Raw genomic sequence first — 23687 nt, 5'->3', positions numbered from 1 at the left:
GGAGTTGGACCTCCTTATAAGGGATGATATTTCCACACATGTATGAGCTTGAGAACAAGAGAGACATATACGCGCGCTCCTCCTCCTCCGCCGTCCGCCTCGTCACGACGCACCGCGGGTTGCGGGAATGAGCCGCGACTGGTATACAAAAGTTCACTCAGAAGTTGAACGTTTTGATGTAGTGGATATTGAACACGAACGTTGCACCGAAGCCTTCGACTGTTGTCTATTCGTTTCGTCTCCCTTGTTCTCTTCGGCTCCCGTCACTGGTCTCTCACCTCCTTCTCTTGCGCCTATAAAAGAGAGGCCGCTCCTCTCCAGAGAAGACGCATCGGAACTTCCTCTCGCCACGGGTTCCATTCTTTGTGCTGCTACGTTCTTCCCCATCCCGACTTGTGGCGTGCACCATAGGTTGGGACAGTAGGCCTCCGAAATTCCGGCTCTTCGAGTCCTGTATGGGAGAAGGGCGATAAGGTTTTGGGGGAGCGCTCAACGCGACTACTGGCTTCCATCACGGACACCGACGATCTCTTCCCGGACGACGACTTCTTCCCCGACGTCGACCACCTCTTCGGTAACATGGCCAACGACAACGCCAACACCAACCCTACTACTGCTGCAACTCACTACGTGCTCATGTTCTTTTTCTTTGAGTTCGTGCCGCAACTTCTTGCTCTAGTTTCACTTCTAGATATGTACCGTTTCTGCTCATCCTGTCATATGGTGCCTTGTGTATATAGAACGACTCTATATATGTTCTCTTCTAGATCATATGTGTACATGTCTTTTGTCGTATCATCTTTATATTGCATGTCTTGCTTCATCTTTTTTTATGATGGTCATGTTTTCTCTATTTTTTCTTTTAATAAAATCCTATAGTAAATTGCTCATATTTTCAACAATGCATACGTTCTGAATCAAGTAAATATCCGATAAATAGCCGTATCCGGCTAACATTTGATATGCATTTGTATACGATAACCGCATCCCTATTGTTTTGAAAATATGGAAACGGAAGTGATAAAGCACTATTCGATCCAAATCGTTTCTATACTAAGCTTGGTTCATCATCACGCAATCAGGTACTCGTAGTACACATGCAGGCCACTCACTCAACTGATCGATTATTGCTTACACATCAAGCAATACTCGATCAGTTGAGTGAGTGTCTCACTCGCGCTTGGCCGCGAGGAGGAGCTGGAGCAGAATCTCGTTGAAGGTGTCGACCGGTCCGGGAAGGCAGAAGTGGAGACAGTCGCTCTGCAGCCGCTCCGGCACGCCGCGCGCGAACGGGTCGCGCTTCATGTACACGCCGGGGTGCCCGTCCGGGCGCATCGTCGCCAGCTTGGTCACGTCGAGCACCTCAACCCTCGTCGCCCCGCCGCCCCTCGCCGCCGCCGCGGCGGTCTCTTCTCTCACGATGCTTCTCAGCTGGGCGTGCGTGGCGTCCACGTCCCTCTCCCCCTCCGTGTACGGCAGCTTCCTGACGCACGTCTCGGGGTCGTCCCACGCCTTCTCGAAGTGCGCCGGCGAGAAGGTGGCCACCACCACGGCGCGCGCGCGGCCGGCCGAGGCGAGGCGCCGTATGGACGTCCGGATGGCCTCCCGGTACGGCGAGAGGAAGCCGATCCCGGTGTGGTTGAGCTGGGGGAGTTGGTGCGTCCCGAGCACCTCGCTGCCGTTGTAGTAGACGCTCGGGTTCCAGAACCAGTGGCCGGTGCTGACGACGGCAACGTCCATGGTGCCGGCGTCGGCGGACCAGCGGTCGGCGAGCGCGTCGAGGTGCACCGAGTTGTAGAGCAGACTGTAGTTCTCGGACCTGCCCGTGGCCCGTACCATGAACGGCGCCCAGTAGACGGACACGGTGACATTGTGGGTCGGGAACGCCCAGCGCCAGAACTTGCGCGTCCCGGGCTCCGGGTCACGGTACACCAGGTGGTACGGGAACGACGCGCCCAGGAGGCACACCAGCGACTCCGCCTGGTTCCGCGCCATGGAGTCGCCCACGAAGGCCACGTGCTCGCCGCGGACCGCGCCGAGGAACGCCGCGGCGTCGAAGCCCGGGAGCTGGCACCCGGGCGCCGCCGGCTGCCACCGCCAGTCGAGGTAGTCGGTGTCGGGGCGGCCGTTGCGGACGCAGTTCTCGCTGTCCTTGACGTTGCACTCGGTGCCGTTGTACCGCCGGGCGTGCCCCGCCGCCCGCACCCACTGCCCCTCCGAGTAGTCGCAGCTGGAACTGGAAGCCGACCCTTGTGCAAGAGGCGTACCTTGAAAGTAGGTGCTGGTGATGTACTGGAGCAGGGACGAGACGACGACATTGTCGTGTGCGGCGCGCGGGGAGCAGCAGAGGAGGTGGAGGAGAGCCAGGCAGAGCACCGCGGAGATTAGCCAGGCCAAGGCGACTCTGCCATGGTGAGTCGACGACGGCTTCTGGCTGTGCTGGTGATGCAGTGCCTGGTACGCTCCCATGATCACCACTATCGCAACCACGGCCGAATCGCTCGGAGGGAGGTTACTTCCAGGGGAGTTCGACCTTTCGGCTATACCTAGGTTACTTCCAGGTACTGTATTACATAGTCAGGAACTAACTCATGGTGGGTAGCTTTGTACGGAGTAGATTGCGTTTTCCGATTAATTAAGGTGTACTGCATGATTATTTCAGATGCCATGCAAACAGTTTGTTTGACGAACACGTGAGTTTACCGCCAGAACCTTAATTGTTCTTGAGATTTGGGCAAAGAGAGGCTGAATCCATGCAAGTGGCCATTGTCAATGGCTTTCTTGCTCACCGTACGTGCCTAGGCAGCAGGGTTATATCGATTGATAGTCTTGTGGCTGGAGGATCCAGCCTCGGTTGCAGATCTCCAGGCGATCGAGCGCGAGCAGCGATGTACAAACCGTGGGTGAGCCACTGAGCCGTGCTCGGGGGGCGAGCACTCTGCACTTGGCCGTTGATCTCGTCGTTGGGGACTTCTGACTTTCTCATTTACCAGTGCTGCAGCGGCTTTGTCAAAGCATCGTAAAACCCATTCGGTACCGATGTGCTCCGTACAGTTCACCGACAAAGTTCTTCCGTTTCTTCATGATAAGCATCAAACTCTCAGTTTTCTGTGAATAATAATGATAATGATAATTGTTACATGTGTGACACAAAGCATTTTAGTCTTGACGTTTTTTACAACTAAGGTTGTCATTAAAAAACATTAAAAATAGCGAAAATTAAATATCCACAAGAAACTCGAGCCTGGAGCTCGCGCCTATTTTCTTTTCTAGTTTACTTCCCGCCAGTTTTTACATGTTTTTTAGTTTCCTCTCGTTTTTCGTTTTCATTTTTTTTTGTATTTTTCCATTTTAGAATTTCAATAGTTTCTTCTTTAAATCCATGATTTTGTTTTCAAATTCATAAAAACTAAATTAAATTATTCTTTTTGCAAATATGCCAAAAAATGAAATTCACGAACTTGTTATAGAATTCCCATTTTTTCAAATATGTGCTCTTTCTTAAAATCATTAAATTTTTCAATTATTTAAATCAAGTAACATTTTAAAATTCACAAACTTATTATGGAATACATGAAGTTTTTTTAAATTCATGAACTTGTTTTCTAATCTGCGAGCATTCTTTAAAATCTTTGATTTTTTTTCAAATCAGAAACTTTTTAAAAATATTGGGAACATTTGTCAACTTCATGAAAGTTTTTTTAAATCCACAAACATTGTTTCACTTTGGTGAGCTTGTGCATTAACTGCTCTTTAAGTCAACTGTTCAACAAGTTGATAGTCAACTGGACTAAGTGAACGAAGAAAGTATGGGCGGCGACCCAGTGAGCGTGCATGTTAGCATGTCGTGTTGATGGGATGGACAACTCCACCTAGCATGTGAGCGCCGGTTCAAAATCCCTATAATGCATCCGTACAATTAGTTTAAATTTACGGAAAAACGGTTTTTACAAACTGACGTGGGCAAGGATAGAGTCAGACCCTGCAAAATAAATGTGTAAAAATGATATTAGTAGAAGATGCTTTTTTACTAGTCGGCTCGAGCTGCGGCGAAACAGACCCCTTAAACTTAAATTGTAAATTAAATTTTCGCTTATATTTTTTTCCTACATCTTCTTTTTCCTCTCGTTCGTGTCCATGATCAACTAAATTTGTTTCTAAATACGGAGTCGCTGATCCGTTAATCTTCGTCCATGAATCCTTCCAGGAGCTAGCTAGCTAACTAGCTCATTCATCCACGAATCCATCCAAAAGGTAGCTAGCTAGCTAGCTCCTTCGTCGACGAATCCATTCAAAAGGTAGCCAGCTAGCTCCTCCGTCCATGAATCCATCCAGGAGGTAGCTAGCTAGCTCCGGTGTCCACGAATTCATCATGGAGCTTGCTAGCTAGCTCCGGTCGTGAAATCCAACCAGGAACCCGAAGGTAGCTAGCTAGATTTCGTCGCCGTCGTCGAATTCGGCCAAGATGAGCCGTCGAATCCGGCCAAGACGAGCTGGGCGGCTGCCAGTACGGGCGGGGCGGCGTTCGGGGACGGGTGGCCGGCGTTCGGGGACGTCCGAGGCGGTGTACGGTGGACGTGAACGGTGAACGCGGAAGTTTCCGTGGCAGTTGGGCTCCCGCCAACTGCTTTCTCATCGATACAGGGCATTGTAGAAGCGGACGCGAAAATTGTGTTTTTCAGATCGGGAGGAGCTTTTTACCGCGTCCCGCAAAAATATTTACGGGTCCCGACGCGTTTGCAGGGTCTGATCGGTCAACTTTTTTTGCGCGGACCTGCATTTTGACGGTTAGTTTGCGGGTCAGGGCATTATACGGGGTTTGCTAGAGATGCTCTTAGCGGTGAAACTCTCAGGGGGACATCACATTCTTTGCAAAGGTCATTTGACCTTCTCAGATTGCTATAGATGGCATACTGCATATGTATCATTTATCGTAACCTGATTTTTTTTTTTTGTATATTCGTTTATTTAAAAGATTTTATCTCTTAAAGTGCGTCTAAATCTCAAACCTTTTCCCAGATGAATTCCTTGCATTAAAATCTTTAAAATTAAACTTCATGTTGATAGATTTGGACGAACCTTTTTTTACATAGTACTAAGCCGACTCGAAAAGGGGAGCTACATGGGCGAACCGGATAATTTTAGTCAGCCCGCGAAGGAGCCCGCGGGGGCAAAGACCGGCCTCCGGGTGTCCCCAAGGAGGTGTGGACATTGCTAGCAAGCCTCGTACAGTAACACAAGATCCCGTGACTAACTCCTTAGTCACATTGCTAGCAAGATTCTTGTGATGTTGTATTACCGAGAGGGACCACAGATACCTCTTCGTCATACATGGTGACAAATCTCAGTCTCGATCCATGCCAATCTAACAAACACCCTTTGATATACATGTAGAGTACCTTTATAATCACCTAGTTACGAAGTGAAGTTTGATACACACAAGGCATTCCTCCGGTGTTAGGAAGATGCATGATCTAATTGTCTTGGGAACAAATACTTGACATGAAGAAAGCGGTAGTAACAAACTAAGTGATACAATCAAATGTTATACTCACGGTTGGATCTTGTCCATCGCATCATTTTTCTAATGATATGATCCTATTATCAAATGACAACTCATGTCTATGGTTAGGAAACCTTAACCATCTTTGATCAACGAGCTAGTCTAGTAGAGGCTCACTAGGGACACCGTGTTGTTCATATATCCACACATACATTTAAGTTTCTGATCACTATAATTATAGCATGAATAATATGTTGGAAATATGCCCTAGAGGCAATAATAAATTAGTTATTATTATATTTCTTAGTTCATGATAATCGTTTATTATCCATGCTATAATTGTATTGATTGGAAACACAATACTTGTGTGGATACATAGACAAAACACTGCCCCTAGTAAGCCTCTAGTTGACTAGCTCGTTGTTCAAAGATGGTCAAGGTTTCCTGGCCATAGGCAAGTGTTGTCACTTGATAACGAGATCACATCATTAGGAGAATCATGTGATGGACTAGACCCAAACTAATAGACGTAGCATGTTGATCGTGTCATTTTGTTGCTACTGTTTTCTGCGTGTCAAGTATTTATTCCTATGACCATGAGATCATATAACTCACTGACACCGGAGGAATGCTTTGTGTGTATCAAACGTCGCAACGTAACTGGGTGACTATAAAGATGCTCTACAGGTATCTCCGAAGGTGTTAGTTGAGTTAGTATGGATCAAGACTGGGATTTGTCACTCCGTGTGAACGGAGAGGTATCTCGGGGCCCACTCGGTAATACAACATCACACACAAGCCTTGCAAGCAATGTAACTTAGTGTAAGTTGCGGGATCTTGTATTACGGAACGAGTAAAGAGACTTGCCAGTAAACGAGATTGAAATAGGTATACGGATACTGACGATCGAATCTCGGGCAAGTAACATACCGAAGGACAAAGGGAATGACATACGGGATTATATGAATCCTTGGCACTGAGGTTCAAACGATAAGATCTTCGTAGAATATGTAGGATCCAATATGGGCATCCAGGTCCCGCTATTGGATATTGACCGAGGAGTCTCTCGGGTCATGTCTACATAGTTCTCGAACCCGCAGGGTCTGCACACTTAAGGTTCGACGTTGTTTTATGCGTATTTGAGTTATATGGTTGGTTACCGAATGTTGTTCGGAGTCCCGGATGAGATCACGGACGTCACGAGGGTTTCCGGAATGGTCCGGAAACGAAGATTGATATATAGGATGACCTCATTTGGTTAACGGAAGGTTTTCGTGCATTACCGGAAAAGTTTCGGGCTCATCGGTAGTGTACCGGGAGTGCCGGGAGGGGTGCCGGGGACCATCGGGAGGGGTGTCACGCCCCAAGGGGTCTCATGGGCTATGGGAAGAGATAAACCAGCCCCTAGTGGGCTGGAATAAGTTCCCACTAAGGCCCATAAGGTTTGAGAAGGAAAAAACACAAGGTGGAAAGAGTTTCCAAGTGGGAAGGTGGAATCCTACTCCAAGTAGGATTGGAGTAGGACTCCTCCACCTCCAATTTCGGCCAAACCTTGAGGGTTTGAGGCTGCCTCTTCCCTCCCCCTCCCACCTATATATACGGAGGTTTTAGGGCTGATTTGAGACGACTTTCTCACGGCTGCCCGACCACATACCTCCATAGTTTTTCCTCTAGATCGCGTTTCTGCGGAGCTCGGGCGGAGCCCTGCTGAGACAAGATCATCACCAACCTCCGGAGCGCCGTCACGCTGCCGGAGAACTCTTCTACCTCTCCGTCTCTCTTGCTGGATCAAGAAGGCCGAGATCATCGTCGAGCTGTACGTGTGCTGAACGCGGAGGTGTCGTCCGTTCGGTACTAGATCGTGGGACTGATCGCGGGATTGTTCGCGGGGCGGATCGAGGGACGTGAGGACGTTCCACTACATCAACCGCGTTCTCTAACGCTTCTGCTGTACGATCTACAAGGGTACGTAGATCACTCATCCCCTCTCGTAGATGGACATCACCATGATAGGTCTTCGTGCGCGTAGGAAAATTTTTGTTTCCCTTGCGACGTTCCCCATCAGTGGCATCATGAGCTAGGTTCATGCGTAGATGTCTTCTCGAGTAGAACACAAAAGGTTTTGTGGGCGGTGATGTGCGTTTTGCTGCCCTCCTTAGTCTTTTCTTGATTCCGCGGTATTGTTGGATTGAAGCGGCTTGGACCGACATTACTCGTACGCTTACGAGAGACTGGTTTCATCGTCACGAGTAACCCCCTTTGCTCAAAGATGACTGGCAAGTGACGGTTTCTCCAACTTTAGTTGAATCGGATTTGACCGAGGAGGTCCTTGGATGAGGTTAAATAGCAACTCATATATCTCCGTTGTGGTGTTTGCGTAAGTAAGATGCGATCCTACTAGATACCCTTGGTCACCACGTAAAACATGCAACAACAAAATTAGAGGACGTCTAACTTGTTTTTGCAGGGTATGATTGTGATGTGATATGGCCAACGATGTGATGTGATATATTGGATGTATGAGATGATCATGTTGTAATAGAAATATCGACTTGCACGTCGATGGTACGGCAACCGGCAGGAGCCATAGGGTTGTCTTTATAACTAACGTTTGTGCTTGCAGATGCGTTTACTATTTTGCTAGGACGTAGCTTTAGTAGTAATAGCATAAGTAGCACGACAACCCCGATGGCGACACATTGATGGAGATCATGATGATGGAGATCATGGTGTGGCGCCGGTGACAAGAAGATCGTGCCGGTGCTTTGGTGATGGAGATCAAGAAGCACGTGATGATGGCCATATCATGTCACTTATGAATTGCATGTGATGTTAATCCTTTTATGCACCTTATTTTGCTTAGAACGACGGTAGCATTATGAGGTGATCTCTCACTAAAATTTCAAGACGAAATTGTGTTCTCCCCGACTGTGCACCGTTGCTACAGTTCGTCGTTTCGAGACACCACGTGATGATCGGGTGTGATAGACTCAACGTTCACATACAACGGGTGCAAAACAGTTGCGCACGCGGAACACTCGGGTTAAGCTTGACGAGCCTAGCATGTGCAGACATGGCCTCGGAACACATGAGACCGAAAGGTCGAGCATGAATCGTATAGTTGATATGATTAGCATAGAGATGCTTACCACTGAAACTATTCTCGACTCACGTGATGATCGGACTTGAGATAGCGGATTTGGATCATGTACCACTCAAATGACTAGAGAGATGTACTTTTTGAGTGGGAGTTCTTAAGTAATATGATTAATTGAACTAAATTGTCATGAACATAGTCTAATGGTCTTTGCAAATTACGATGTAGCTTGCGCTATAGCTCTACTGTTTTTATATGTTCCTAGAGAAAATTTAGTTGAAAATTGATAGTAGCAAACTTTGCAGACTGAGTCTGTAAAACCGAGGATTGTCCTCGTTGCTGCACAGAAGGCTTATGTCCTTAATGCACCACTCGGTGTGCTGCACCTCGAGCGTCGTCTGTGGATGCTGTGAACATCCGACATACACGTTTCTGATGACTACACGATAGTTCAGTGCAAAGTACTTAATGGCTTAGAAGCAAGGCATCGAAAACGTTTTAAAATGTCACGGAACATAAATGATGTTCTAAAGAGATGAAATTGTGATTTCATGCTTGTGCCCTTGTTAAGAGGTACGAGACCTCCAACAAAATTCTTTGACCACAAAGTAAAGGAGAAAAGCTCAATCGTTGAGCGTGTGCTCAGATTGTCTGAGTACGACAATCACCTGAATCAAGTGGGAGCTAATCTTCCAGATGAGATAGTGATGGTTCTCCAAAAGTCACTGCCACCAAGCTTTGAGAGCTTCGTGATGAACTATAACATATCAAGGATAGATACAATGATCTTTGAGAGATTCGCGACGTTTGACACTGCGAAAGTAGAAATCAAGAAGGAGCATCAATAGTTGATGGTTTGAAAACCACTAAGTTTCAAGAAAGGCGAGGGCTAGAAGGGATACTTCGTGAAACGGCAAAACAGTTGCTGCGCTAATGAAGAGACCCAAGACTAAACCCAAACCCGAGACTAAGTGCTTCTGTAATGAGGGGAACAGTCACTGAGGCGGAGCAACTCTAGATACTTGGTAGATAAGAAGGCTGGCAAAAGTCGAAAGAAGTGTATTTGATATACATGATGTTGATGTGTACCTTACTAGTACTCCTAGTAGCATGAGGGTATTGGATACCGGTTCGGTTGCTAAGTGATTAGTAACACGAAATAAAAGCTACGGCATAAACGGAGACTAGCTAAAGGTGAGGTGACGATACGTGTTGGAAGTGTTTCCAAGGTTGATATGATCAAACGTCGCACGCTCCCTCTACCATCGGGATTGGTGTTAAACCGAAATAATTGTTATTTGGTGCTTGCGTTAAGCATGAACATGATTGGATCGTGTTTGTTGCAATACGATTATTCATTCAAAGAGAATAAAGGTTACTCTATTTTGCTTGAATAATCACCTTCAATGGTTTATTGAATCTCGATTGTAGTGTTACACATTGGTGCCAAAAGATACGAGTTAATAATGATAGTACCACTTACTCGTGGCACTGCCGCTTGAGTCATGTTAGTATAAATTGCATGAAGAGGCTCCATGCTGATGGATCTTTGTACTCACCTGATTTCGAATCACTAGTGACATGCAAATCATACCACATGAGCAAGGCCTTGTTTTCATTGAGATGAAATAAGATAGTAACTTGTTGGAAGTGATACATTTTGATGTATGCAGTCCAATGGGTGCTGAGGCACGCAGTGGATATCATTATGTTCTTACTTCACTGACGATTTGAGTAGATACTAGAGTATTTACTTAATGAATCACAAGTCTGAAATATTGAAAAGTTCAATTCTGTTTCAGAGTGAAGATCGTCGTAACAAGAGGATAAACTGTCTACGATATGATCATAGAAATGAATATCTGAGTTACGAGTTTTGGTACGCAGTTAAGACAATGTGGAAGTTATTTTGCAGTTCATGCCACCTGGAACATCATAGTGTGATGATGTGTCTGAACATCATAGCCACGCACTATTTGGTATAATACATACTATGATGTCTCTTATCGAATTACCACTATCGTTTATGGGTTATGCATTAGAGACAACCGCACTCACTTTAAATAGGGCACCGCGTATTTCCGTTGAGATGACACAGTATAGACTGAGGTTTAGAGAAATCTAAACTGTCGTTTCTTGAAAGTTTGGGGTTTCGACACTTATGTGAAAAAGTTTCAGTCTGATAAGCTCGAACCCAAAGCGGATAAATGCATCTTCATAGGATATCCAAAACAGTTGGGTACATCTCCTATCTCAGATTCGAAAGCAAAGTGTTTGTTTCTAGAAACGGATCCTTTCTCGAGGAAAGTTTTCTCTCGAAAGAATTGAGTGGGAGGGTGGTGAAACTTGATGAGGTTATTGAACCATCACTTTGACCAGTGTGTAGCAGGGCGCAGGAAGTTGTTCCTGTGGCGCCTACACCAATTGAAGTGGAAGCTGATGATGGTGATCATCAAGCATCGTATCAAGTTACTACAAGCCTCGTAGGTCGACAAGGTCGCGTACTACTGCAGAGTGGTACGGTAACCCTGTCTTGGAGGTCATGTTGTTGAGCAACAGTGAACCTACGAGTTATGGAGAAAGCAATGGTGGGCCCGGATTCCGACAAATGGCTGGAAGCCATGAAATCCGAGAGAGGATCCATGTGTGAAAACAAAGTGTAGACTTTGGTAGAACTACTTGATGGTCATAGGACTATTGAGTAAAATGGATCATTAAAAGAAGACAGACGATGATGGTGATAAGTCACTATTAAGAAAAGCTCGACTTGTCGCAAAGATGTTTTCGACAAGATCAAACAGTTGACTATGATGAGACTTTCTCACTCGTAGCGATGCTAAAGGTCTGTTAGAATTATGTTAGTTGTTGATGCATTATTTATGAAATATTGCATGTAGGATGTTAAAACATTGTTTCCTCGACGGTTTCCTTGAGCAAACATTGTATGTGATACAACCAGAAGGTTTTGTCGATCCTAAAGATACTAGCAAGTATGCAAGCTCCAGTGATCCTTCAATGGACTGGTGCAAGCGTCTCGGAGTTGGAATATACACTTTGATGAGATGATCAAAGATTTTGGGTTTGTACAAGGTTTATGAGAAACTTGTATTTCCAAAGAAGTGAGTGGGAGCACTATAGAATTTCTGATAAGTATATGTGGTTGACATATTGTGGATCAGAAGTAATGTAGAATTTCTGTAAAGCATACAAGGTTGTTTGAAAGAAGTTTTCAAAGGAGTACCTAGATTACGCTACTTGAACGTTGAGCATCAAAGATCTATGGAGATAGATCAAAAGCGCTTAATAGAAGTTTCAACAAGATGCATGCCTTGACAAGTTTTGAAAGAGTTCAAAATAGATCAGCAAAGAAGGAGTTCTTGGTTGCGTTGTGAGGTGTGAATTTGAGTAAGACTCAAAACCCGACCACGGCAGAATAAAGAGAATAGACGAAGGTCGTCTTCTATGCCTTAGCCGTAGAATCTAAAGTATGCCATGCTGTGTACCGCACCTGATGTGTGCCTTGACTCAAAGTCTGTTGAGAGGTACAGAGAGTGATCCATGATTGAATCACTAGCAGCGGTCAAAATTTATCCTTAGTAACTAATGGACTAAGGAATTTTTCTTGATTATGGAGGTGGTTGAAGAGTTCGTCGTAAAGGGTTACGTCGATGTAAGCTTTGACACTAATCCGAATAACTATGAGTAGTGAAACGGATTCGTATGGTAGAGTAGATGTTTGGAGCATTTCCGAATAGCATATAGTAGCAGCATCTATAAGATGACATAAAGATTTGTAAAGAACGCACGGATCTGAAAGTTTCAGAACCGTTGACTAAAACCTCTCTCACGAGCAAGACGTGATCAGACCCCATAACTATATGGGTGTTGGATTCGTTGGAATCACATGGTGATGTGAACTAGATTATTGACTCTAGTGCAAGTGGGAGACTGTTGGAAATATGCCCTAGAGGCAATAATAAATTAGTTATTATTATATTTCTTAGTTCATGATAATCGTTTATTATCCATGCTATAATTGTATTGATTGGAAACACAATACTTGTGTGGATACATAGACAAAACACTGTCCCTAGTAAGCCTCTAGTTGACTAGCTCGTTGTTCAAAGATGGTCAAGGTTTCCTGGCCATAGGCAAGTGTTGTCACTTGATAACGAGATCACATCATTAGGAGAATCATGTGATGGACTAGACCCAAACTAATAGACGTAGCATGTTGATCGTGTCATTTTGTTGCTACTGTTTTCTGCGTGTCAAGTATTTATTCCTATGACCATGAGATCATATAACTCACTGACACCGGAGGAATGCTTTGTGTGTATCAAACGTCGCAACGTAACTGGGTGACTATAAAGATGCTCTACAGGTATCTCCGAAGGTGTTAGTTGAGTTAGTATGGATCAAGACTGGGATTTGTCACTCCGTGTGAACGGAGAGGTATCTCGGGGCCCACTCGGTAATACAACATCACACACAAGCCTTGCAAGCAATGTAACTTAGTGTAAGTTGCGGGATCTTGTATTACGGAACGAGTAAAGAGACTTGCCAGTAAACGAGATTGAAATAGGTATACGGATACTGACGATCGAATCTCGGGCAAGTAACATACCGAAGGACAAAGGGAATGACATACGGGGTTATATGAATCCTTGGCACTGAGGTTCAAACGATAAGATCTTCGTAGAATATGTAGGATCCAATATGGGCATCCAGGTCCCGCTATTGGATATTGACCGAGGAGTCTCTCGGGTCATGTCTACATAGTTCTCGAACCCGCAGGGTCTGCACACTTAAGGTTCGACGTTGTTTTATGCGTATTTGAGTTATATGGTTGGTTACCGAATGTTGTTCGGAGTCCCGGATGAGATCACGGACGTCACGAGGGTTTCCGGAATGGTCCGGAAACGAAGATTGATATATAGGATGACCTCATTTGGTTAACGGAAGGTTTTCGTGCATTACCGGAAAAGTTTCGGGCTCATCGGTAGTGTACCGGGAGTGCCGGGAGGGGTGCCGGGGACCATCGGGAGGGGTGTCACGCCCCAAGGGGTCTCATGGGCTATGGGAAGAGATAAACCAGCCCCTAGTGGGCTGGAATAAGTTCCCACTAAGGCCCATAAGGTTTGAGAAGGAAAAAACACAAGGTGGAAAGAGTTTCCAAGTGGGAAGGTGGAATCCTACTCCAAGTAGGATTGGAGTAGGACTCCTCCACCTCCAATTTCGGCCAAACCTTGAGGGTTTGAGGCTGCCTCTTCCCTCCCCCTCCCACCTATATATACGGAGGTTTTAGGGCTGATTTGAGACGACTTTCTCACGGCTGCCCAACCACATACCTCCATAGTTTTTCCTCTAGATCGCGTTTCTGCGGAGCTCGGGCGGAGCCCTGCTGAGACAAGATCATCACCAACCTCCGGAGCGCCGTCACGCTGCCGGAGAACTCTTCTACCTCTCCGTCTCTCTTGCTGGATCAAGAAGGCCGAGATCATCGTCGAGCTGTACGTGTGCTGAACGCGGAGGTGCCGTCCGTTCGGTACTAGATCGTGGGACTGATCGCGGGATTGTTCGCGGGGCGGATCGAGGGACGTGAGGACGTTCCACTACATCAACCGCGTTCTCTAACGCTTCTGCTGTACGATCTACAAGGGTACGTAGATCACTCATCCCCTCTCGTAGATGGACATCACCATGATAGGTCTTCGTGCGCGTAGGAAAATTTTTGTTTCCCTTGCGACGTTCCCCAACATAATAAACGTTTAACATGAACAAGAAAATATGATAATAACTACTTTATTATTGCCTTAAGGCAATATTTCCAACAACTTGAGCGCCAATTTGTCGCTGATACCGCGCTACTCCTCCACCTCCGCTAGCACGTCATCTCCTTATGTAAAATTGTTCTTCCTTTTCCTACGGTTCGAAAACGGAACCAATGCCCTAACCCTAGCTAAAACTTCTATAAATAGACCCCAAACCTGACTATTCTAGCCTAACCCTAATCCCCACCACGGGGTCCGCGCCACAGCCTCCACCTCGCAGCCACTCCTCCTCCCTCGGCCGCCAGGCCCATCCGGGCCCGGGTCGCGGCGCCGCCCTCGCCCGCAGTCTTCCCGAGATGCCCCCGCCTCGCTCCTGCATGCATGCCCCACTCTCGCGATCTCGCCGCCGCAACCGCCGGCGTCCGCAGCCCCGGTCGCCTCCCGACGTAGTCATCGCCCCGCTCGCTGGCTGATCTACCCCGCCGCGTGCACGTCAGCCATCGCCTCCTCCCGCGATCTGGATCGCCAGATCCGATCGGGATCCCGGCGTCGTTGACCGCTCGCCTCGCTCTGGGCCGCGCCTCGCCCAATGCCTCCCTCGACCCAACTAGGCGCAGCTGCCAACCCCGAGGCCCAGCCGCTCCGAGCCGGCCCAGTCGCTTCCTGCGGCCCGGCGCAACCTCTCGAGCCGACGTCCCTCTTCGCCGCTCCTCCACCTGGGCCGAAGCCCACGAAGGTGAGTCCTCCCCAGCCCCTCTATTCCATCGCCCAGGGCGCAATTTAACTATTGTACGCCCAACCCTGTTTTGGGCCTTGCACTAGTTCAGGCCTAGTAGTATATTTTTTTTCCGTCACGAATTTGTTTTATAATTCCAGATTATAGGCATAATTTAAAAACGTCCATAGTTTTAAATCCGTGCGTCGAATCACAGAGAGTTATATATGTAAAGTGATTATACTTTCCCGTAAATTAATATTTTCCAACTCTCATGTATATTTAGAACTATTAGACATGTTGTTTGCATCGGTTTGTGTGTCGACGTGATAGAAACGGTTTAGGCCGTAGTTAATTAACCGTAGCTCCATTGAAGATGCGCCATATATGTAAATGGACCAGAACTACGAGTAGAATCACGTGAACCACTTTGTTTTGCCATTTAACAAACATAAAATATGATTAGGACAAATCTGAACAGATTACAAAGTTAACACGTGGGGTCGTTTTGGAGATGCTATATGTCATTTCTGGCCTCATTTAAAATGCCTGGATAGGTAGTTTAATTTGTGCTTCACCCCTTGCCATGTTAACAATATTTTAATATTGTCGTGTTAATAAATGGGAGTGAACTAAATAATTAATTGCATATTGAGCTTCACTTAACGTGTAGTGTTTGATTGATGTGAATTGCCATGCCATGCTTTGCATATTTGAAAACTGATAACGCATCATATTTGTTGTGCTTGTGCCGTGGTGAATATCGTGTGTTGATTCTTGTTTTCGGTTTTCTTCGCCTCGATAGAGTTTTGCAAGTGTGTCGGAATGTGAGGACCCGTTCAACTACGTCGGTTCGTCTGCTTCACGGAGTCGCTCTTCTTTCAAGCTGGATCTCAGGCAAGATGATCATTTGTCCAGATATCATTACTATCATTGACATGCTAGTTGTCTCGTTTCTTTCGCTATGTCTCACTACCTACCACTTAAATGACAGCCTCTCAACATTGCCATGAAAACCTTCAACCTGATCACAACCTAGCAAACTACTGATTGGCTATGTTACCGCTTGCTTAACCATGTGTTAGCGTTGCTAGTTGAAGGTGCAGTTGCTTCCATGTGCAAACATGGGTTCCTTGTTATATCATCATATTAAATGTTATTTAATTTAATGCACCTATACACTTGGTAAAAGGTGGAAGGCTCGGCTTTCTAGCCTGGTGTTTTGTTCCACCTTTGCCGCCTTAGTTTCGGCTACCGGTGTTATGTTCCATAAATGAACGCTACTAACATGCTTGGGGTTGTTATGGGGACCCCCTAGATTGTCGTTCTGGGATAAATCTCGTCTGGCAAGGCCCAACATAATAATTCTATTAATACTGAAAAACATAGGGTGTCATGAACCCGAGGAGTAATTCAACATAATATAGGGGGCAGTGCTGATGGTGTTGGTCCCAAACGGGCAAATTGCGAGGCCACCGCGAGGAAACTCGAGGTTTGGTTTTACTCATAGGCTTTCCCATCCGGTTGTGTTCTGAGAACGAGATACGTGACTCCTATCGGGTTCGTCGACACGCCGGGCGACCTTGCTGGACTTGTTTTACCTTTCTCGAGCGTCTTGTGCGAGGGATTCCGAGGATGCTTTGGGTTATCTCGAGGTTGAGGTTTTCCAATAGGAACCCGAGGATATCACGGATTTTCCTGATCGAGGTCATTCCGTCACAGCGTGTGTTAGTTTGTGATGGACTAGTTGGAGCACCCCTGCAGGGTTAAATCTTTCGGAAAGTCGTGCCCGCAGTTATGTGGCAACGTGGAAACTTTGTTTAACATCCGGTTCTGGATAACTTGAAGTAAAATTAATTAAAACTTGTCAACTGAGTGTGTAACCGTGACTGTTTCTTTCGTGAGCTCCTTCTCCAATCGAGGACATGGTGGGGTTATGTCTGACATAAGTAGGTTTTCAGGATCATTCATTTGATCACCATCAGTTCACTTCCGCTATGCGTAGGTCATCCCCCTCTTTATTCTTGTACTCGTAAGTTAACCACCTTAAATAAATGCTTAGTCGCTTGCTGCAGCCTCACCACTTAACCATACCTCCCCATTAAGCTTTGCTAGTCTTGATACCTTTGGAAATGAGATTGCTGAGTCCCTTGTGGCTCACAGATTACTACAACACCAGTTGCAGGTACAGGTAAAGAGTTTCTTTGATATGAGCGCGTTGATTGTGCTATTTGTAGTTTCTTCTTCTTCATGATCGATCTAGGATGGGTTCCAGGCCGACAGCCTGGGATAGCAAGGATGGACGTCGTTCTTTTATCATTTGTCCTCGTCCATAATCGGACCCTGCTCTTCTTCATGATGATTGCATGTATTGTACTGATGTGACTCTGATGTAGCTTATGGCGAGTGTAAGCCAACTTCTTATACTCATCTTTTCAGTACATGTACTTGTAACGATATCTATTCCTGCGAAACGACGAGATGCGTTTCTATCCCTGTCGCGGCCCTCGCGCCAAAATAAGGATAGGACCGCATGTTGGGCGTTACAAAACTGTATGTTATTCATTTGAAGCTGGAAAAGTATGAGATGATTCATGACTCTTCACACTATATACAATCATAGGAAGATGGAACCAAAGAACATCCATAGTAGCTTCTCTTCTCTCCTATCAATCTTTTGATTTCCTTTTTGTTTATAAAAACATAAACCAGCAAGCCTCCATGTTTTTTGGGTTAACTAAACCGCGTGTGAGAAATTTCTTAGCATGAAACCAAGTACTGCATTTCTGACTATGAACTTTAGTGAAATTCTCTTGGCGTTTATGAATCTGGTGGAACAAATTATGTTCATGCATAATTGTTTTGTACATAGTTTAATGTATAATTCTTTATTATTATTCTTCTAATAGTTATAAATTCCATTTCATAAAGTGCATATTTTAGTTCATACTAGCATCTTGTATGTTGGCCAATTAATTTTAATAGATCTCCTGTTTGAATTTTATGGATGAAAAAGTGCATCAAAATACCTTGTTATTTTCGGTTGAATGAAGTTTATAAAGAAGACAAAATTAAATTTTTGTGTTTCTTTTGTGCCGATAAAACTTGATATTTTGGGACAACATTGTTGCACAAGGCTAGATGATTTCATATGACATGACACCTACAGCTCCATGGATAAGCCGATGACGTTAGATACTTGATTTCCCGACTAAAATATCTGGTGCAAATGCCAGGTGGACCAAACACGAGTCAATGATGCACCAGAAGGTGGAGGCGAGGGTTTACAAAGATCTCCTTCTTACGCGTGACCGAAAACTAACACAAAAGACCACGTTTTACTATAAAAGATTGAATTCTTATGGTAGTTCACATTAATAATCTTCAAAGGTGCACTAGAAGTTTACAAAGAAGTCCTTCGTATGTGTGACCAGAATTTTTTTTGGGCTATAAAAATGCTCATTACATCACATAAATCTCATGCTTACTGAATTTGATAGGTGAAATGCGTAGTAAGAGGAGACACCATACCAAGGTGCAATGAAGTTGGCATGGTTGGTCGTACAGTCTTCGGAATTGGTCATGTCTATAGATGGCCATTCTACATTAGCACGAAGGTAGTACATGAAGTGCAAATGCAAAGATCTCTCGCAAGTATTTCTTCCTCCCCTTTTCACCGCAATCCTGCATCACTATTCATGCATTGTAACTATAGGAATGATGCATGGATTATCTGAAAAATGCACCGCTTTCACCTAATGCTCTATCATGGCGCCATGTTGCATTTGATCCTAAATCCCTTCTTTGGTTAGTAAGGTTCCTTTATCTTCATCATTGTATGCAATTTTTATCTTACATCGCAAGTTCTTATAGGTCGTATTTTTTTAAAATCCACCTGATAGTAACATCGTAAGTTCTTACCATATATTCTTTCTCTTATCAGCATGTAAGGCAATTGTCACATGCACATGTTTACAACCGGGCTTCAATTTGGACACGTAATTGCATTATTCAATATTTCTTCTATTGGGGTAGTGAATTGTGTTATATTTTTTCCATCTTGTGCTAAACTTGCCTACAGAAACACAAAGGAAGAATTATAAATTTGTTAATGCCTTCCATCATCATGTTAGATCATGCAGTTCTCTATCTTAAGTAATACAGTTACATCGTCGCTTATCAGAACTTGCTCTAAAAATTTATAATCCATTCCTTGAGCATGTTACACTACATAGACAGTGATGTCTAGATAGATGACACAATAGGATGATTAAGATGGGGTTGAAAGACGCAGACATGCAAGCTTCACTAGTGATTCAATGTTGGAAGATGCAAAATTGAGAGATATTGAGTATATACATATGACGTCCATGGTTAAGTCTCCTACCTCATACACAAACTAAATAATTCTCCTTCTAATGATTTATTTTCAGAGCTACTAAAAGTATCGCATTGTAATGAAATTATTTCTGCTATTTTTTTCTAATACACTCTGTTTTGTTTTACGATGGTACCAAAATTGACCTTCTTATTGAAATTTCATAGGGAGATCTCAGGGGACCAAAAAGAACAAGGAGAAAGGAACTAGCTCAAGAAGAAGTTAACCCATGATTTCATTTAAGATTTGAACTTCTAATTTTGCTAATTAACCGATAATTTCACTTAAGACGTGACCTTGTAATTTCTCTTAAGTTAACTCATATAATTGTATAAGTAGAATGTACCAAATGGATGTGTCTGTTTCTCCTAAACTTGTTTGTTGAATTGGTTTGGTTTGAATTATACATAGTGAAGTTTACTCCTAGATATAGTCCTTGATTTTTACAACAATTGCTTGGATTTGGGAGGTGGAGATAGTGGATGGAGAAAGGTGAAAAGAGATTTAAAGGTCTACAATTTCGTTCATTGAAAAAATGGTGTCTAGTGTCCATGAAGCCAGCATTTAATGGTCTACAAAATATTTAAGATTTTGTGTTGAACCATGCATGCCCCTGTTGCAACGCACAGACAATTAAATAGGGCTCGAGTGAGAAATGTCCTGCTACCATGAAACACCGAACCGGAAGGATATGTTCCACCAGGAAAATAGAAGTGTGCGTAATGTGGTGGGTTTTTTTGTGTGTTGGAACTGCGTGTTTGAGATAACATGACAAGTTCACATAACTACATTTATATCCCATGTACGGGCTGGATTTGAGGGAGCCAGAACTATGAGTCGGTTGGAATTTTGGGAGCCCCAAACACGCGCCAACGCATGTAGTAGAAATGAGCTTCAACCTTAATAACAACATTAATTATTTGTTTAATTTATTTATATACATTGTAGTCCGTAGTAACGTATGAAAGTTGAGATTGACTAGGGAGCGGCGCCGCATATGTGCTCTTTCATGCAACGGCTCCTTAAACAGCCGGCTGGGTCCAATTCCCTTTGATGTATACAATTCAAAAAGTTTTATCTACAAAACCGTTAATTCAATCGATGAACCGTTTTCACCATTGACTTTCTCGCGACGAGTTCTTCGAAACTAGATCACATATCGACATGTTCTGACAATTATTTTTTTCGCTTCATACTTGCCACATTTTTTTGTTGGAATTATGCCCTAGAGGCAATAATAAATATAGTTATTATTATAATTCTTGTATCAAGATAATCGTTTATTATCCATGCTATAATTGTATTGAATGAAGACTCATTTACATGTGTGGATACATAGACAAAACACCGTCCCTAGCAAGCCTCTAGTTGGCTAGCCAGTTGATCAAAGATAGTCAGTGTCTTCTGATTATGAACAAGGTGTTGTTGATTGATAACTGGATCACGTCATTAGGAGAATCACGTGATGGACTAGATCCAAACTAATATACGTAGCATGTTGATCGTGTCATTTTGTTGCTACTGTTTTCTGCGTGTCAAGTATTTTTTCCTATGACCATGAGATCATATAACTCACTGACACCGGAGGAATGCTTTGTGTGTATCAAACGTCGCAACGTAACTGGGTGACTATAAAGATGCTCTACAGGTATCTCCGAAGGTGTTAGTTGAGTTAGTATGGATCAAGACTGGGATTTGTCACTCCGTGTGACGGAGAGGTATCTCGGGGCCCACTCGGTAATACAACATCACACACAAGCCTTGCAAGCAATGTAGCTTAGTGTAAGTTACGGGATCTTGTATTACGGAACGAGTAAAGAGACTTGCCGGTAAACAAGATTGAAATAGGTATGCGGATACTAACGATCGAATCTCGGGCAAGTAACATACCGAAGGACAAAGGGAATGACATACGGGATTATATGAATCCATGGCACTGAGGTTCAAACGATAAGATCTTCGTAGAATATGTAGGATCCAATATGGGCATCCAGGTCCCGCTATTGGATATTGACCGAGGAGTCTCTCGGATCATGTCTACATAGTTCTCGAACCCACAGGGTCTGCACACTTAAGGTTCGACGTTGTTTTATGCGTATTTGAGTTATATGGTTGGTTACCGAATGTTGTTCGGAGTCCCGGATGAGATCACGGACGTCACGAGGGTTTCCGGAATGGTCCGGAAACGAAGATTGATATATAGGATGACCTCATTTGATTATCGGAAGGTTTTCGGAGTTACCGGGAATGTACCGGGAATGACGAATGGGTTCCGGGAGTTCACCAGGGGGGGAACCCACCCCAGGGAAGCCCATAGGCCTTGAGGGTGGCGCACCAGCCCTTAGTGGGCTGGTGGGACAGCCCAAAAGGGCCCTATGCGCCTAGAAAAGAAAATCAAAGAGAAAAGAAAAAAAAGGAGGTGGGAAGGGAAGGAAGGACTCCCACCCACCAAACCAAGTCCAACTCGGTTTGGGGGGGGAGCCTTCCCCCCTTGGCTCGGCCGACCCCCTTGGGGCTCCTTGAGCCCCAAGGCAAGGTCCCCTCCCTCCCACCTATATATACGGAGGTTTTAGGGCTGATTTGGGACGACTTTTCCACGGCAGCCCGACCACATACCTCCACGGTTTTTCCTCTAGATCGCGTTTCTGCGGAGCTCGGGCGGAGCCCTGCTGAGACAAGGTCATCACCAACCTCCGGAGCGCCGTCACGCTGCCGGAGAACTCTTCTACCTCTCCGTCTCTCTTGCTGGATCAAGAAGGCCGAGATCATCGTCGAGCTGTACGTGTTATGAACGCGGAGGTGCCGTCCGTTCGGTACTAGATCGTGGGACTGATCGCGGGATTGTTCGCGGGGCGGATCGAGGGACGTGAGGACGTTCCACTACATCAACCGCGTTCACTAACGCTTCTGTTGTACGATCTACAAGGGTACGTAGATCACTCATCCCCTCTCGTAGATGGACATCACCATGATAGGTCTTCGTGCGCGTAGGAAAATTTTCGTTTACCATGCGACGTTCCCCTACAGTGGCATCATGAGCTAGGTTCATGCGTAGATGTCTTCTCGAGTAGAACACAAAATTTTTTGTGGGCGGTGATGTGCGTTTTGCTGCCCTCCTTAGTCTTTTTTTGATTCCGCGGTATTGTTAGATTGAAGCGGCTTGGACCGACATTACTCGTACGCTTACGAGAGACTGGTTTCATCGCTACGAGTAACCCCGTTGCTCAAAGATGACTGGCAAGTGACAGTTTCTCCAACTTTAGTTGAATCGGATTTGACCAAGGAGGTCCTTGGATGAGGTTAAATAGCAACTCATATATCTCCGTTGTGGTGTTTGCGTAAGTAAGATGCGATCCTACTAGATACCCGTGGTCACCACGTAAAACATAAAACAACAAAATTAGAGGACGTCTAACTTGTTTTTGCAGGGTATGCTTGTGATGTGATACGGCCAACGATGTGATGTGATATATTGGATGTATGAGATTGTTGGGGAACGTCGCATGGGAAACAAAAATTTTCCTACGCGCACGAAGACCTATCATGGTGATGTCCATCTACGAGAGGGGATGAGTGATCTACGTACCCTTGTAGATCGTACAGCAGAAGCGTTAGAGAACGCAGTTGATGTAGTGGAACGTCCTCACGTCCCTCGATCCGCCCCGCGAACAATCCCGCGATCAGTCCCACGATCTAGTACCGAACGGACGGCACCTCCGCGTTCAGCACACGTACAGCTCGACGATGATCTCGGCCTTCTTGATCCAGCAAGAGAGACGGAGAGGTAGAAGAGTTCTCCGGCAGCGTGACGGCGCTCTGGAGGTTGGTGATGATCTTGTCTCAGCAAGGCTCCGCCCGAGCTCCGCAGAAACACGATCTAGAGGAAAAACTATGGAGGTATGTGGTCGGGCAGCCGTGAGAAAAGTCGTCTCAAATCTGCCCTAAAAGCCCCATATATATAGGAGGAGGGAGGGGGACCTTGCCTTGGGGTCCAAGGGATCCCCAAGGGGTCGGCCGAGCCAGGGGGGAGGACTCTCCCCCCCCCCAAACCGAGTCCTACTTGGTTTGGTGGGAGGGAGTCCTTCCCCCTTCCCACTTCTTCCTTTTTTTTTCTTTCCTTTGATTTTTTTCTCTCTTGGCGCATAGGGGATTGGTGGGCTGTCCCACCAGCCCACTAAGGGCTGGTGTGACCCCCCAAATGCCTATGGGCTTCCCCGGAG

At 45.3% G+C, this 23687-nt stretch overlaps 1 protein-coding gene across 1 annotated transcript; it reads right to left on the bottom strand.

Annotated features, from left to right (window-relative positions):
• Positions 1-906: 906 nt before the first annotated feature.
• Positions 907-2579, bottom strand: LOC123412652 (protein ALTERED XYLOGLUCAN 4-like). The gene has a single exon (XM_045105597.1). The coding sequence runs from the start codon at positions 2467-2469 to the stop codon at positions 1171-1173; it is 1299 nt and encodes a 432-aa protein (XP_044961532.1). The 5' UTR covers positions 2470-2579; the 3' UTR covers positions 907-1170.
• Between the last annotated feature and the right edge of the window lie 21108 nt (positions 2580-23687).

The sequence above is a fragment of the Hordeum vulgare genome, chromosome 7H (genome assembly GCF_904849725.1).
Source record: "Hordeum vulgare subsp. vulgare chromosome 7H, MorexV3_pseudomolecules_assembly, whole genome shotgun sequence".
Classification (NCBI taxonomy): Eukaryota; Viridiplantae; Streptophyta; class Magnoliopsida; order Poales; family Poaceae; genus Hordeum; species Hordeum vulgare.
The sequence above is the reverse complement of the archived record's forward strand: the minus strand, read 5'-3'. Positions and strand labels throughout refer to the sequence as shown.

What these genes read in the sequence shown, in the direction of transcription:
- LOC123412652 (XM_045105597.1), bottom strand. Translation starts at nt 2,469, where the DNA reads ATGGGAGCGTACCAGGCACTGCATCACCAGCACAGCCAGAAGCCGTCG.